The 15,941-nt window shown below is 37.8% G+C and overlaps 1 protein-coding gene across 1 annotated transcript in view; it reads left to right on the forward strand.

The window, feature by feature from the left end:
• LOC132816452 (cullin-5) overlaps nucleotides 1-15,941 on the forward strand; it is an 80,561-nt gene that overhangs the window by 22,683 nt on the left and 41,937 nt on the right. Inside the window, exons 5-8 of the mRNA XM_060826055.1 lie at nucleotides 12,168-12,309; nucleotides 13,144-13,289; nucleotides 13,717-13,797; nucleotides 15,001-15,094. Of these exons, the coding sequence (XP_060682038.1) occupies nucleotides 12,168-12,309; nucleotides 13,144-13,289; nucleotides 13,717-13,797; nucleotides 15,001-15,094 (463 nt within the window). The remainder of the gene's footprint in view (nucleotides 1-12,167; nucleotides 12,310-13,143; nucleotides 13,290-13,716; nucleotides 13,798-15,000; nucleotides 15,095-15,941) is intronic.

Consider the following 15,941-nt stretch of genomic DNA (forward strand, 5'->3'; position numbering starts at 1 on the left):
CAATTTGCATATTGTTAAAATCATTTCAGAATACTTGCAAGAAATTGCAGTTAGCTGAATACTCTTCAGGGGTATTAGTGCAGTGGCCTTAAAGGAACAAGTCAAATTGACAGAAAACGATCACAACTGTGGTCAGGACCCTAAGCAGTGCCTAGCAAATCTAACTTTTAGACTTACCAGCTGCAGTTTATTTGATTATGCCTGACACTGCCATGATTATTTCTGTTTAAACTCAAAATTTATTTGCATACCTATGCATTTATGAGCACATAAAATAGGAGCAGGAGTAAACCATTCAAGCCTATGAGCTGCTATGCTGTACAATAAGGTCATAGTTGATCTGTTAGTTTTGAGGACCAGATTCTGTTCAGTCCTATTAACCCATGAATCCCATGCCTAATAAGAATTTATCGATTGTGTCTTCAAAATACTTAAGCCAGTCTTCATAAAACATCTTAAAGTAAAAGAACACTTATGAGGCAGCGATCATAATATGGTAGAGTTCAGTCCACAGTTTGAAAGAGAGAAAGCAAAATCGGATGTAGTGGCTTTACAGTTAAATGTAATTACAGCGGCATGAGAGAGAAACTGATGAAAATCAACTGGAAACAGAGTCTCGTGGGGGAGACAGTAGAGTAACAATGGCAGGAGTTTTTGGGTGTAATTGAGGACACAGTACAGAGGTTCATCCCAAAGAAAAGAAAGATTATGCAAGGAGGGGCTTAAACAGCCATGGCTGACAAAGGAAGTCAGGAAATGTATCAAAGAGAAAGAGAGAGCCTATAAAGTGGCCAAGAGCACTGGGAAATCAGAAGATTGGGAAGTCTACAAAAACAAACAGAGGATAACAGAGAGAAATAAGGAAGGAGAGGATTAAATATGAAGATAGACTAGCCAGTAATATTAGAAGTTTCTTTCAACACATAAGAAACAAACGAGAGACAAAAGTAGACATTGGGCCGCTCCAAATTGATGCAGTAATGCTAGTGCTGGGAGATAAGGAAATGGCTGAAGATCTTAATAAGTACCTTGCGTCAGTCTTCACAATGGAAGACATGAGTAATATCCCAAAAATTAGGGAGAATCAGGGGGCAAAGTTGAATATGGTATCCATTACAAAAGAGAATGTGCAAGAAAAGCTAATAAATCTAAAATTTGATAAATCTCCTGGCCCCACTGGGCTACATCTTAGAGTTCTGAGGGAGGTGGCTGAGGAAATAGCAGAGGCATTGATTGTGATCTTTCAAAAGTCACTGGAGTCAGGGAAAGTCCCAGATGATTGGAAAATCACTATTGTAACCCCCTTGTTCAAGAAAGGGTCATGGCAAAAGATGGAAAATTATAGGCTGATTAGCCTAACCTCGGTTGTTGGTAAAATTCTAGAATCCATCGTTAAGGATGAGATTTCTAAATTCTTGAAAGTGCAAGGTTGGATTAGAACAAGTCAGCATGGATTTAGTAAGGGGAGGTCGTGCCTGACAAACCTGTTTAGAATTCTTTGGAGTGGTAACAAGTACGTTAGACCAGAGAAACCCAGTGAATGATATCCATTGAGACCTCACGGGAGGCTGCTGAGTAAGGTGAGGGCCCATAGTATTCATGGTGAGCGACTGGCATGGATAGAGGATTGGCTATCTGAGAGAAGGCAGACAGTTGGGATAAAAGGTTCTTTTTTGGAATGTCAGTCAGTGACAAGTGGTGTCCCGCAGGGTTCAGTGTTGTGGTCGCAGCTGTTCACTTTATCTATTAATGATCTGGATGAAAGGACTGGGGACATTCTGGCGAATTTTGCCAATGATACGAAGTTAGGTGGACAGACAGGTAGTACTGTGGAGGTGGGGAGTCTGCAGAAAGATTTCGACAGTTTGGGAGAGTGGTCCAGGAAATGGCTGATGAAATTCAATGTGAGCAAATGCAAGATCTTGCACTTTAGGAAAAAACAGTACAGGCATGGACTATTTTCTAAATGGTGAGAAAATTCAAAAAGCCAAAGTACAAAGGAATCTGGGAGTGCTAGTTCAGGATTCTCTAAAGATTAACTTGCAGGTTGAGTCAGTGATTAAGAAAGCGAATGTAACGTTGCCATTTATCTCAAAAGGGTTGGAACATAAAAGCAGCGATGTGCTTCTGAGACTTTATAAAGCTCTATTTAGGCCCCATTTAGAATACTGTGTCCCATTTTGAGCCCCACACCTTAGGAAGGACGTACTGGCACTGGACCATGTCCAGTGGAGCTTTGCATGGATGATCCTTGGAATGATAGGCCTAACATACGATGATCAGCTAAGGATCCTGGGATTGTATCCATTAGCATTTAGAAGGTTTAAGGGAGATCTAATAGAAACTTACAGGATAATGCATGGCCTAGAAAGGGTGGAAGCTGGAAAGTTGTTTCCATTAGGCAGGGGGACTAGGACTGGTCGGCACAACCTTAGAAATAGAGGGGGTCAATTTAGAACGGAAATGAGGAGACATTTCTTCAGCCAGAGAGGGGTGGGCCTGTGGAATTCATTGCCACAGAGCACAGCGGAGGCTGGGATGTTAAATATCTTCAAGGCAGAGATTGCTAAAATTCTTGATCTCGTGAGGAATTAAGGGCTATGAGGAGAGTGCGGGTAAGTGAAGTTGAAATGTCCATCAGCCATGATTAAATTGCAGAGTGGACTCAATGGGCCGATTGGCCTTCCTTCCACTCCTATGTCTTATGGTCTTAATGTCACCACCCATGCTGTTTTCTGAGGCAGAGTTCCAAAGTGTCTCAATCGTTTGTGCGCGTGTGTGTAAGTGAGAGAGAGAATTTCTCCTCCTCTGTTCTGAAAGAGTGATCCCCAATTTTAAAACAATGTCTTTGAGTTCTGCACTCATCCACAAGAGGAAACATCTTTTCCATGTACACCTTGTGACGAACATTCAAAATCTTGTACACTTAATCAAGACAGCCTTACTCTTCTTAACTCCAGTGAAAACAAGCCTAGCCAATGCAACCTATCCTCAGAAGACAATCTACACACTCCGAGTATCAATTTGGTAAACCGGCTCTGTAGCACTTCCAATGCATTTATATCTTTCCTTATAAGGTCACCAAAACTGTATGCAGTATTCAGGTTACGGTCTCATCAGTGTCCTGTATAGCATAACATCTTTACTTTTAGGTTCAGATTTTTCTCATAATAAAGGATAATATCCCATTAGCATTTTTGATTACATATTGTACTTGCCCGTATGAGCACTTTATTTAAACATCAGAATGCCTAAAACTCTCAGAATTCTTTAGTCGTTATCTCTTTGAGTAATACTCTATTATTCCATCTGCCAAAGTGAACAATTTCACATTTTTCCATTCTGTTGTAAGACATAGGAATAGAAGCGTGCCATTTGGCACATTGAGTCAGTTCTGCCATTCAACAAGATCATGGCTGGTCTGATAATCTTCAGCTCTACTTTCCTGTTCTATCCCCATAAGCTTGGATTCCCTTTCATGGTCTCAATCTTGCAGATATTTAATGACTCAGCCTCAAAAACCCTCTGCAGTAAAGAATTCCACAGATTTACTACCTTCAGACAAAACTGCTCATTATTTCTGTCTTAAATGGGTAACCTCTTACTCTGAGATTATGCCTTCTTACTGTCCCACAAAGGAAACATACTCACTGCATTTTCCTTGTCCATCCCCTAAGAATCATGTGTTTCAGTAAGATCTCATTCACTAGGACCCCCAAATTGCATTCAGCTCCAGCTTTCAGCAGTCTTTCAATATATAAATAATATTCTATTTTATTCTTCCTTTCATGTTTTCCCACATCATATTCTATCTGTTAAGTTTTTGCCCACTCACTAACCTGTCAGTATTCCTCTGTAGACTCCTTGTCATCCTCATGGTTTGAATTTCCACCTATTTTTGTGTCATCTGCAAACTCAGTAATAGTATGTTTACTTGCATTATCCAAGTCACCATCTTGAAAATGTCCCTTTTAGCCCAGCATGCTCTTGAATTAGCTAGCTAATCCTCTATCCATGCAAATATGGCACCATGGACTCTTACAAAGTAATCTTGCATGTGATACCTTCATCAAATATTTTTTGGAAATCCAAATATATCCTATCTATTGGTTCCCTTTATTTGTTCTACTTGATACCTTCAAGAACTGAAATAAGCTTATCAGATTTGTCACACATTCCACATGCCAGATTTTTGCCCGTACTATATTTAGCTGCAATTTCATTACATCGTCTTTTGAACCTACATTCCTACCTTGCTTGGTCTCATCTGTGAATTTAGCTAATTTAATTTTGCTCTGTTCATCTAAGTTATTAGTATAAATTGTAAAAAAAATTGAGACCTCAACAGGACTCCACTCATCACATCCTGTCAATCAATGGCTCATCTCCTGTGTTATGATGTTACCTTCTATACTATGAACTTTAATTTTCCGTAATAACCTTTCATGTGTTGGAGCCTTATCATTTGTCTTTTGGAAATCCAATTGTAACATGTCCGTGGGCTCCCTTTTATCTACAGCGTGTGTAACTCCTTCAAAGAATTCCAATAAATTGGTCAATATGATTTTCATTTGAAACCAGACTGTTCATGATTATCGTGTGTTTTTCTAAATGTGCATCGATAGTCTCTTTAAATATCAATTCAACATCTTCCTCATATATTGAGATATCTGACTATCTAGCTTCATGCTTCCTGCCTCCTCCCTACTTGACAAGGGCATTACATTTGCTATTTTCCAGACTGATAGAACCTTACTATAGGTATTAAATAATGGAAACTTAATACCAACACATTTACAACTTCATTAGGAACCTATTTTAAGACTCTGGGATGAAGTCCATTTTGACTAAGAGATTTGTCAGCCCACAGCTCCATCAGTTTGCTTCGTGCCACTTCCCTCATGATTGTAATTTCAACAAGTTCCTTTCTCCTTTTCACCTTCTGATTCACAGCTATTACTGAAATGTTTTTGATTAATATTTGAATAATGTAGAATTTTTTGACAGGGTTATCTGATGCTGTACAAGATTTGATACTTTCTTTGGTTAACGTGCATGTATATTGCACACAATTGTGCACTTGGAATAGAAATCAACATGAACGTTTAAATGATTTTCTCCTTATTGTACTGGATATGTACTTTGTTCTATTTTAAATGATTCTAAAGCTGTTAATGTTATTGGATATATGTTAACATGCTTTAAAAATAATGCTAAAGTTAGGATCAGTTTTCATTAAAACATAGTACAGATTTGTGCAGGCATGATTTAATTTATTTTTGACTTTTATTTTGATGTCAGTTTTGGTAACAGTTGCATCTCTGAGTTAGATGGTGTTCAATTTCTATTCCTGTGACTTGAACATGTAATTGAGATTGCGTTAGTGAGGAAAGGCTGTATTGCTCGGTGTTATTTTCATGTGCTGCAAAGGAAATTGTCGATGTGCAAAGGGTCATATTTAGGGGGGTGCAGAAGTTGATGTAAAACCTTATTTCCTTTATCAGTACATGGGGGAGATGTTCATAAATAAACGGTTTGTTTATTGTACTATCATCAGCTCCCTTCAAACTGTATACAGGGTATGTGGAGTCAAGACCATTCTATTACTCAGCTGAAATCTGGTTAAAGGATGAAGGATTGAATAGACCAGTTCGTAAAGATATAGTTCACTTTCCATTTAAAAGTTGGAAACTCTGACTTTGTTTTTATACTAGTTAAACATGGGGGAACACCAAGTGTAGTCATTTGATGAAAGTGGGTTCACTGCCAGTGGATAATTGGAACTCAAGGTTTGCAGATATAGTTCCAGCTTTGATTTTTAAAGTCAGACTGTGGTCAGTAGGGAAATAACCAAGCAGGTGGAAATGACTTGGCACTTTGCAGTTTGTGCATTCTCAGATTTACATCGAAAGTTGGCTTTGGACAATATAAACACATTGAGCATGTGGCTTTCCAGAACGAGGAATGCCTGGCAGCTCTGCAAACAAAATCCCATCCTGGGAAGCAGCCACACAAATGAACTGAAGAAAAAGTTAATCATCTTGTTGAGCTTGAACAGAGGTTTAGTGGCTGCTACACAAGTATTCTCATCACTAAAACCACTAAACAGATCGCTTACAGAATTTTACATTCTGATAAGATTCCCATAACAAACGCCTTTTGAAAGGAAGGCTTCAAAAGTGAAGTTAATGGATGAGATTGCCTTCCTCACGGAAGAGCATTTACACCTAAACAGAATACTTAGATACCTGGTGAGTATCCAGAACATTGGTACTGGGATGATCAGATCATGCAGGCCAAAACATTTACAGATGTGCAACTCCACCATCAAGCCAGGGAGCTCACCATTGGGCTAGTCACACCCATAACTGAAATGGTATTGACTAGAGATCAGTTAAAGGAACTTAGTTAAACAGAGAGCAACATCTAAAGGTAAGAGCCACGTAAACAATGGTGAGAAGAAAAGAAGGCCAACTTGGAGAAGCATATTTCAGACTACTCAAATTTTATATAAAAGAACAGGCAGACCATGGGAGCATCAGTCATTTCTTCATGCCCCTCGTCATAGACTAACCAGAGAAGAGTTTTCAAACAAAACCTCCCACACCTAATAATAAGGCAAATTTGAGAAAACGTTTTGGACATACGGAAATCGCACCACAAATGAAGCCAATAGAGGAAAGATAAGTAATGTTAACCATTAAAGGGATTGGTGAAAATGGTGTAGCAGATCCAGATGGGGTGTGCTTTAGAAAACCTGTACATCCCCAAAAAAATACGTTATTGCCTCTTCTCTCTTCATGTGAAATCTAAAATAATTTCAAGTGCATTGAAAAATAGTTGAGCCATCTTCACATCCATATCTGAAGACCCAGATCATCTGAAGAACATACATAGCTGGTGACCATCCCAATGTTATTTCATCTCTCTACACAAGTCATGGCCAAAAGACTGAGCCACACAGTTGAAATAAGTCCTAGACAAAAAAAGGCTCCTTGGCACAATCCCTGGATATTTCCAAAACATTGCTATCCTTCTAAATGTCGAGGAAGTAAAACATGGCTGATCATCTGATGCAGTGTCCTGTTCCTCCTTACTCCCCATACCCTTTCAATCCATTAGCACTAAGAACTTTGAATATTATCAAAAGTGAGTTAGATAATGTTTTGGCTTCAACTGCTTTCTGTGGCAGAGTGTTCCACAGACCCATCACTCTATAGGTGCAAAACATTCCACTTATCTCAGTCCAGTATCCACCATATACTTAAATTGTGCCTCCCCACCCAGTTCTGGACAGTCTAATCATCTCTATAGGTTTACCCCAACTAGTCGTGTTAGAATTGTATAAGTTTCTATGAGATCTCCCACCTATCACTCAATCTTCCAGTGAGTATGATCCTTATCAATCTAATCTCTCTTTATACATCATTCCTGTCATCCCAGTAATAAGTAGAAAGTGAGGACTGCAGATGCTGGAGAGTCAGAGTCGAAAAGTGTGGCACTGGATAAAGCACAGCAGGTTAGGCAGCATCTGAGGAGCATAGTATTATGGACTAGGTCAGACCACTCAAAACATTCTTAAGCAGGCAGCTCAGACTATAACTTTGCAATTTGTTTCAGTAAGTGTACAGTGAAAATTACCCGGATTACATTAGCAAGGTTGACTAACAGGTTTAAAACAGATAAAACATTTATTCAAAAAATTACACAAATACTAAGAACAGAATAAAGAACTGCTTCAGAACTCAGTCTATCCAAACTAGACTTACACAACAGTCCCAATAAGCAAGTCCCCTTTAAAACGCAGTACAAGAAAGGGTCAGATGCTTACAGGTTGAAGTTAGAAGGGCAGAAGAGAGAGTTTGTTTCCACACAGCTCACTGTTGAAATCCCAGGCAGTTCTGAACTAAACTCAGTTGGAGAGCTGAGCACTCCCCTTTCATTCTACAGGTTACTTCTAAAACATGACCACTTTGGCCTGAAGTCTCATCTGTTTACGTATAAACAAAAGCCCTCTCAAAATCCTTCTCATTTCTGTATCAAACCAGTCTGATCGGAGTCCAACCTGGTTTATTACCCCTCTGAAAAAAATCAAGGACAGAGAATCCTTGAGCCAAGGAACAGCTTTTGGATAAAAAAAGGACTAGTTTTGTGATAGTAGAGCTGTCATTTCGGGCAAAGCCCTTCGTCGGTTGGTCCATACACCTTTGTTGCTCTACCTCCATAGTCAGAACACCCTTTCTCAAATAAGGAGACCAAATCTGCGCATAATACTCCAGGCATGGTCACTCAAAGGCTGTATACAATTACATCAAAATATTCCTGTTCCTGAACTTGAATCCTGTCACTGTGAAGGGTGACAATAATGTACCATTTGCTGCCTTCATCACCTGCTATTCCTGCATGCTTATTTTCAGCAACTGGTGTACAACTATACCCAGACCTTGTTGTGTCTCCCCTTCCCCAATCTACGTCCATTTAAATGATAATCTGTCTTCCTGCTTTTGCTATCAAAGTGGACAACCTCACATTTACCCACATGCATCTGCTTTTGCAGGTTTAAAAGTGTAAGAGGTGAGTCAGGAGTTTCACCGTTTTTTTTTAAAAATAGAGGAGTGAATTGGTGAGCATGTGGCTGATGTAGTCTAGGGCAGTGCTTTGGTGCTAAAGCCACAGTGCCCAGAATGATACAGGGCAAGGACAACCAGCTGACTGAGTGAAGTTAATCTTGATTTGATTCTACTTTATACTGTTTTAAACTATTGTGAATCTTTTCTGCTACTTTAATACTGTAAGTTATTGATTGATAAGTAACTGCCAATTTATCTACTGTAAGTTGCTTTCAGAGTGAAGGTTAAAAAAAGGAATAATATTTTGCAGATTAAATTTTCTATTGGTCTTTAGTTATTTTTAAAAAAAAACAAATTAGTTAAATAGAATAGAGATACAGGCCATGCGAAGTGTTGCAGCTGTATGATGTGGGAGCTGTTGGACCCCATTTTGGTTTATAAAGATCACCTCTGTAGCATGTGTTGGCTGCTCAAGGAACTGCAACCCAGAATTGATCAGTTGGAGTCTAAGCCTTCAGCACGGCAACCCGTCAGAGAGGGGAGGGAAGTATTAATTGCTTCAGGAGACTGTCACATCCCTTAGAGTAACTACCCTGAATTTAGCTAGAAGTTAGGGAATAGGAGGGTGAGGCAGGTAGAGGGATCCATGAGATTGTGCTGAATAAGCATCAGTTGTTGTCCTTGTCCAATGGGTTCAAGATTCTTGCTCCACATGTGGACAAAAGAAAGAACAATAGGGAAAATTAGCAAGCTGACCATTGCACCATGGGACAGGGAGCCATTTCAAGATGGGGGAGAAAAGAAAAATGTAGGATATCAAACCTATAGCTCAGTGAGAAAACCTACACCCTAAAGAAAAATGAAGTCGTAACTGTAGATAGTATAGTCAGGGAATCGACGCTGGAGAGAGATTCTGCTGAGGGAATTAAGAGGAGCTAGGGGTTAAATTAGAAAGCACAGCCAAAAAGGTAATCTCTGGGTTACTACCTGAGCTGTGAGCTGATTGGCACAAGATCAGCAAGATTACAGAAGTAAATGTGATTCAGAGATTGGTGTGGGAGAAATGGGTTCCAGGTCTATAATTCCCTGTTTTCTCTTACTCTTTTTTTTAAAAACAGGAGTTGCATGAGCTATCCTTAATTCATAATAACTTTTTCAGAGTCCATAGAATCTTGAAAGTTGACCACCAATGCATCTACTATTTCTAGAGGCCCTTTCCTTCAGTATCCTAGAATGTAGAATATTGGGCCCTGGGGATTTATCAGCATCTAATTCCATCAATTTCCCCAACACAATTTCCTTATTAACACTCATTTCTTTCAGTTCCTCCCTCTCACAAGACCCTGTGATGCCCAACATTTTTGGTATGTTATTTGTGTCCTCCTTGTGAAGGCAGAATCAAACGCATTTACTTGTTCTACCATCTTTTTTGTTTCCCCAATACAACTCTCCTGTTTATGGCTATGAGAGACCTATGTTAATTTTCACTAATCATCTCTTCTCATTCAAATAGAAGCTTTTACACTCAGTTTGTATGTTCCCTGCAAGTTTACTCTCTTACTCTATTTTCCCCCTCTTAAGTAGTCTCTTTGTCCTTCTTTGCTGAAATCTAAACTGCTTCCATTCCTCAGGTCTATGGGTTTTTTGGTCAATTTGTATATCCCTTCCTTCTATCTAATACTAATTTCTCTTGTTAGCCATGGTCAGGCTCCTTTCCCATTTTATTTTTGTGCCACATAATAATAATAATAAAAAACATCATATAAACGTCTGGCTTTTGTAGATCTTGTCAACATCATCAATTCACTTTGGTGTTAAATACTTTTCGAAGTTAAGCTCTGGCTGAAATTTGCACAATTATTGTCAGGTTAATTGCCAAATAGTACTATCATAATTGAAGGTAATAGCAGCAAGACTTCCCCAACCAAAATAGAAAGGGCTATGAAGCAAGATGCCTCCTTATCACCTATACTCTTTAATTTCTACCTCCAGAAGACCAGTTGAAGTATCTACTTGTCCCTGGGTGGTATGAGTATAAATTTCTCTGTCCTGACCTTTTGTGAATGATATTGCAGTCCTGAGTGACTCACATGGTGAATTGGTGCGTAGCCTGGAAGTTGTGCAATTATCTTATGGCAATAATTGTCTTTAACATCAACAAAACAAGGGATTTTCACTCTAATATGTGGGGAAGACCTTTCTGTATAACCATCAGAAGAACTGGAGATGTTAGGAAGAGATCATAGCTACGTACCACCAGGAGAAACAGAAAAATATCTGGGATCTAGGTGGACACAAGAGCAGGAATAGCTGAAAATTATTGGAAAGAGAAGCTTAGGAACTAGATCTCTCATTTAGTGACAATTGCTCTTTGTCCAGTACAAAAAGTAGAAATGCTAAAATCACCCATTATCCCAAAGTTGTACTACTACTTAATATTATCAAAGATCTGTAAAAACACAATAATTATGTTGGTCCTGATTTTTTAAAAAATGCCACAAAACTAGTCCACAAAGCTGCACTTTCTATCTCATACAGCTGATGGCGTTTTATACTCGAGCAGTAGAAACGAGGATTTTAGTACTTTATCGGCCGTGGGCAGAAAACATGAGGCACTTGAAATCTTGTGGTTTCAGTGATTCAGACATCCCTTCAGTTCCAGAGCAGAGATCATGCTGATCCAGAGAGGGATAACAAAGCCTACAGATTCTCAGGGAAGTAGAATGGTTTACCTCTGAGAAATATGGCAAGCCATCACAAGAACATAACACCAAAGAATCCACAGTGGGATCCTTTGTTCTATCACAAGTAAAACCTAGTGATAAGCATGGAGGGCATGGGAGATTGATAAATGACCTCATCTTGTTAGTCAAGGTGCAGTTATGGGATGTTTTAAAAACAGGAAAGAATTTATTCATTTTTACTCATAACGTTAGATTATTCAGATTGATTAGCTGTTTGTTATTATGCTGCAATTTATGTCCATGCAGGCCAACCCTAATAAAGGGAGGGCCTGACACAATTAGATCTTGCTGCAAATGTGAATACCTCTAGATTCCTTCATGTATATCTTCAGATTTATGCTCGTTTGTGAAGAATACTAGAACAAAATGCTACAATACCGTTATGGATCAATACAGGTATTCATATCCAAGTTCAAACATGACGCCCATGTAGCTGTGTTAAAGTAAATTATATAGAATTCTCAGGTAGATGGATTTCATAACACATACTGAGAACAAGAACGCAGTAACTGTAATTGAGCTAGAGTGTTGAATTTTAGTTTTCTATTTGCTAACTTACCACAATGCATTTGGATACGGTCATCACATCGCCATAATAATAAGGAATTTTGCACTCGTGTATGACCTGCTAGTGTTTCTGGTGGAAGTCGATCCTTACTCTGAAACAGTAAAGGTAACCTTTAGCTAATATTCTGTGGCTGGTCTCTACATTATTAAACTTCCAGTCATAGTGCCACTTCCAAATTTAATACTGCAAGTGAATAGTGTCTTTTAAAATTTGTTTATTTGTTAACAAAACTAAATAGAACTTGAAAAGCAAACTTCTCTCCATGCTGAGTTTTAATGTTTTCAGCTTATGCTTGACACCTGGAATGAGTCGATCTTCTCAAATATTAAGAATCGTCTTCAAGATAGTGCAATGAAATTAGTTCATGCTGAAAGACTAGGAGAAGCTTTTGATTCTCAACTGGTCATTGGAGTCAGAGAATCATATGGTAAGACTTTATTGTAAGTAATGTATTTCTTCTGCATTTAACAAATCATTTAATTAACGAACTGTCTGAAACTGACAAGATGTTCTGTACAGGTGAATTTAAGCTTGCTCGTAAAGTTTTACATGTCAGTTCCTGGTGATATTTTTATGTCTTTTTGAAAAAAAAAGCTATTTCTACTTAAAAATATACTGCATGGTTCTTCTATAAGGTAATCCTTCATAGTCAAAGGTAACGTATTCACACTTCAGTTTGGATTCTCAGAAAGCTGATGAGTCCAATGTGTGATCTATCTGCTGACTCTACGACATTTGGGGCAGGTGTACTTGAAGGGTTTGGCAGATGGATTATTTGAAAGTTTATTAACTCCCTCAAGCACCTCGTCTGTACTTCCTCTTGTTCCCAATAAGGTCTGTTATCAGTGCCTTTCCAAATGAACCTTCTATTTTGTTTTTGGTCAAAGTCTAGAGACTCCCATGAGTCAGTGGGTACGTTTGACTTTTCCAGTGATACTTTGAAGCCACGTACTGAGTGGAGCAATTGTTTTCAGAATCTGGTATCGGACATATGCATAACATATCCTGTCCAGGAGAGCTAGTTTTGAATGATTGACATCTTGATGCTGATTAAATTTCACTTATAGAGATTTTGCCTCAATCTGTTTGAAAACATTGTTCCAAATCTATTTAAATTTATTATTGTTTTGAAAATTGACACTTGGAAACTGGTTAATGCAAACAATTAAGTGCATGAAGTTTTTATTTTTAGTGTACCACAAATGTTGTAAAAATTATTGTGCAAAATGTTTCTTTACTGGATTGTTTTCTTGAATTGCAGTCAACCTATGTTCTAATCCAGAAGATAAGCTTCAAATTTATCGTGATAATTTTGAAAAGGCTTATTTAGATTCAACTGAAAGATTCTACAGGACACAGGCTCCATCTTACTTGCAACAAAATGGTGTACAAAATTACATGAAATATGTGAGTTAAATGCAATGTATGAAATATTATTTGTAAGTAAACTAATGGCATAATTTGAAAAAAATAGCAGTTCTTAAAGAGCATGTCATCTTAGTAATATAATGGAATTGATTTCAGCTAGGATGTTAGCAAGGGCAATATATTTAGTCTCCATACATGCTAGTGAGTAAAGGAAGAATAGTCATACAGAATCTTTCTCTGTTGAGCATAATTAAATAATACTTGCTGTATATGTGCATATTTGTTAAGTTGATATGCAAAGATCAAAGCAGACATTATCAATGGCGATTTTCATTTATATCTTCTGAGTGCTGATTATTTGTAGATAACAGCAATCATACCCAAAAATGGAATTCACAAACCTAAGTGGGAGGAGTAGTAAAATAAAATGGCTCTATATTAAACATATGTAAAATCTCTTTTAAAGGCAGATGCTAAATTAAAAGAGGAGGAGAAGAGGGCACTTCGATATTTAGAAACCAGACGAGAGTGCAACTCTGTTCAGGCTGTAAGTATTTTTCTTGGAGTTATATTGTGTGTTTCGTAGTACTTCTCAATGTTCTGCTTTCTCATCCCACAGAATTATACAGTACAGAATAGGTCCTTTGGTCCACCAAGTCTGCATTGACAAATACTACTGTAAATCTGCATTAATCCCTCTGACATTATCACTGCACCAAAAAGCACTGGCTACTTTTATATCCTCATGAGATTAAAAAATTGTTCTGACTAACTTAACAAGGATCCAGTGTCAGCAGGTTCTTAAGCTGTTCTTTCAATGTAAGCTTTGTGAAAACTTCACATAAAGCTGGCAACAACAACATTTGAACTGGTAGGTTTTAGTTTAATTCCAATTATAAACTAAGTTAGATTGTAGAAGATAAAACTTTAGACTTTCTTAACCAACAATTGCATGTGAGCTTAGCAAGCACTCTTTTATTCAAAAAAGCAGCCATTGTTTTTGTGATGCTGATTGAGCAATAAAATAGTATTACGAAATATTGTAAGAGGGCTCTTGAAAGTGTCATGTAAAAAATTTTCAGCTGAAAATCTCAACCTTCAAAAGCACACCACTCCTTAGTTTATGAAGAGTCAAATCAGATTTTTGCACTCTAACTGTAAGTCTTGAACCCACAATCTTCTGATTTGTGCTATCAGCTGAGCCATTGCTGATTCATCAGGAAAGAAGTTGAGAAAGACACTCCGTCTTGCCTCGGGTAAGTGGGAGCCACGGGGTGGAGTATGGTTTGGCTTGTGGTTAAAGGCAAAAGGGAAAGAAAAAGCTTAGTGAGTGGTCTCCAGCTTATTTACAAAAAATACTAAGCTTTTAGTAATTATTACTGTTTAGGCTGGAGTACGAGAAGGTTGGATATATTTGGGCTGCTGTGTTGCAGTGGAGAAGAAAAGTGGAAATTAATATAGTTGACATATCTATCCTGCATTTGGAAGTATAAATCCTTACAAGATAAACTAAGTAGAAGTTTTTACCTTTGGAATTATTGGGTTTTTTTTTCTCCTCATTATTTATGGTCTTTTAATTGAACTTGGGTTTGCAAATTTTACCATGGTATCATATTAGAGAAAGAAAGAAATAGCATTTTAGAAGGATCCTGAAGGAGTTTTGAGTGTGCAAATGCCATAGATTAGTTTTAGTCCTGACGGCAATGAAAAATGTTTGAAATAACTGTTAATTGTAAGAGTTTTATTTCAGCTCATGGAGTGCTGTGTGAATGCTCTGGTGACTTCATTTAAGGAGACAATTCTAGCTGAATGCCCAGGCATGATCAAGCGTAATGAGACAGATAGTGAGTAAAATTGTAATTATTGATTTTATTGAATTAATAGTGTTTTTTTTATTAGGCAGTGATGTACAAATTATTCTTGATGGTATTCCAAATGGTTGCATGATGACCAGTAAAAATATTTGTTTTACTGTAGCAGTGTGGAAATGTAAAAGTGCTAATTGTTCTACCATTATTTGCATGAGTCAAAATGTAAAACTTCTATTCAAATAAAATTGCAATTGTATGCATGATATTTTGTCAGAGCTATTTATTTGCTTTTTTGTTCCAACTAGTCTGCATTTTCAGTTTCTTTTTATTTTAGCTGTACTTTATTTTGCTTCTTAAATTGGACAACTAATCAACCTTTTGGGACAGAATTTCGCAACTTTTCAATTTTAGTATTGAATTTCTGAGCCAGAATTCTTCAAAAGAAATTCTCCAGAAGAATGCTCGCAATCTACTAAAATATAATTTTCTTTTTAAGCTTTGCATTAAATATAATGGTACCTCCTGGAAATGTGTGAAGGTCAATTAATGTGTTATGACGTGAAGAATCTTCCATGAGACTGCCAAACAGTTGTACAACTTTTTTATGCCTTTTCTAGCCAAGCTTATAGAATCCTAGAATCTCTACAGAGTAGATAACGGTCATTTGGCACATTGAGTCTACAGTGACTCTACGAAGAACATACCACCCTCCACCCTATCCCCGTAACTCTGTATTTATCATGGCTAACCCACCTAGCCCGCACATCTTTGGACACTACAGGGAATTTAACATGGCCAATCCACCTAACCTGCATATCTTTGGACTGTGGGAGGAAACCAGAGCTCCCGGAGGAAATGTACCCACTGGGAGAATATGCAA

This window comes from Hemiscyllium ocellatum, chromosome 6, assembly GCF_020745735.1.
Source record: "Hemiscyllium ocellatum isolate sHemOce1 chromosome 6, sHemOce1.pat.X.cur, whole genome shotgun sequence".
NCBI lineage: Eukaryota > Metazoa > Chordata > Chondrichthyes > Orectolobiformes > Hemiscylliidae > Hemiscyllium > Hemiscyllium ocellatum.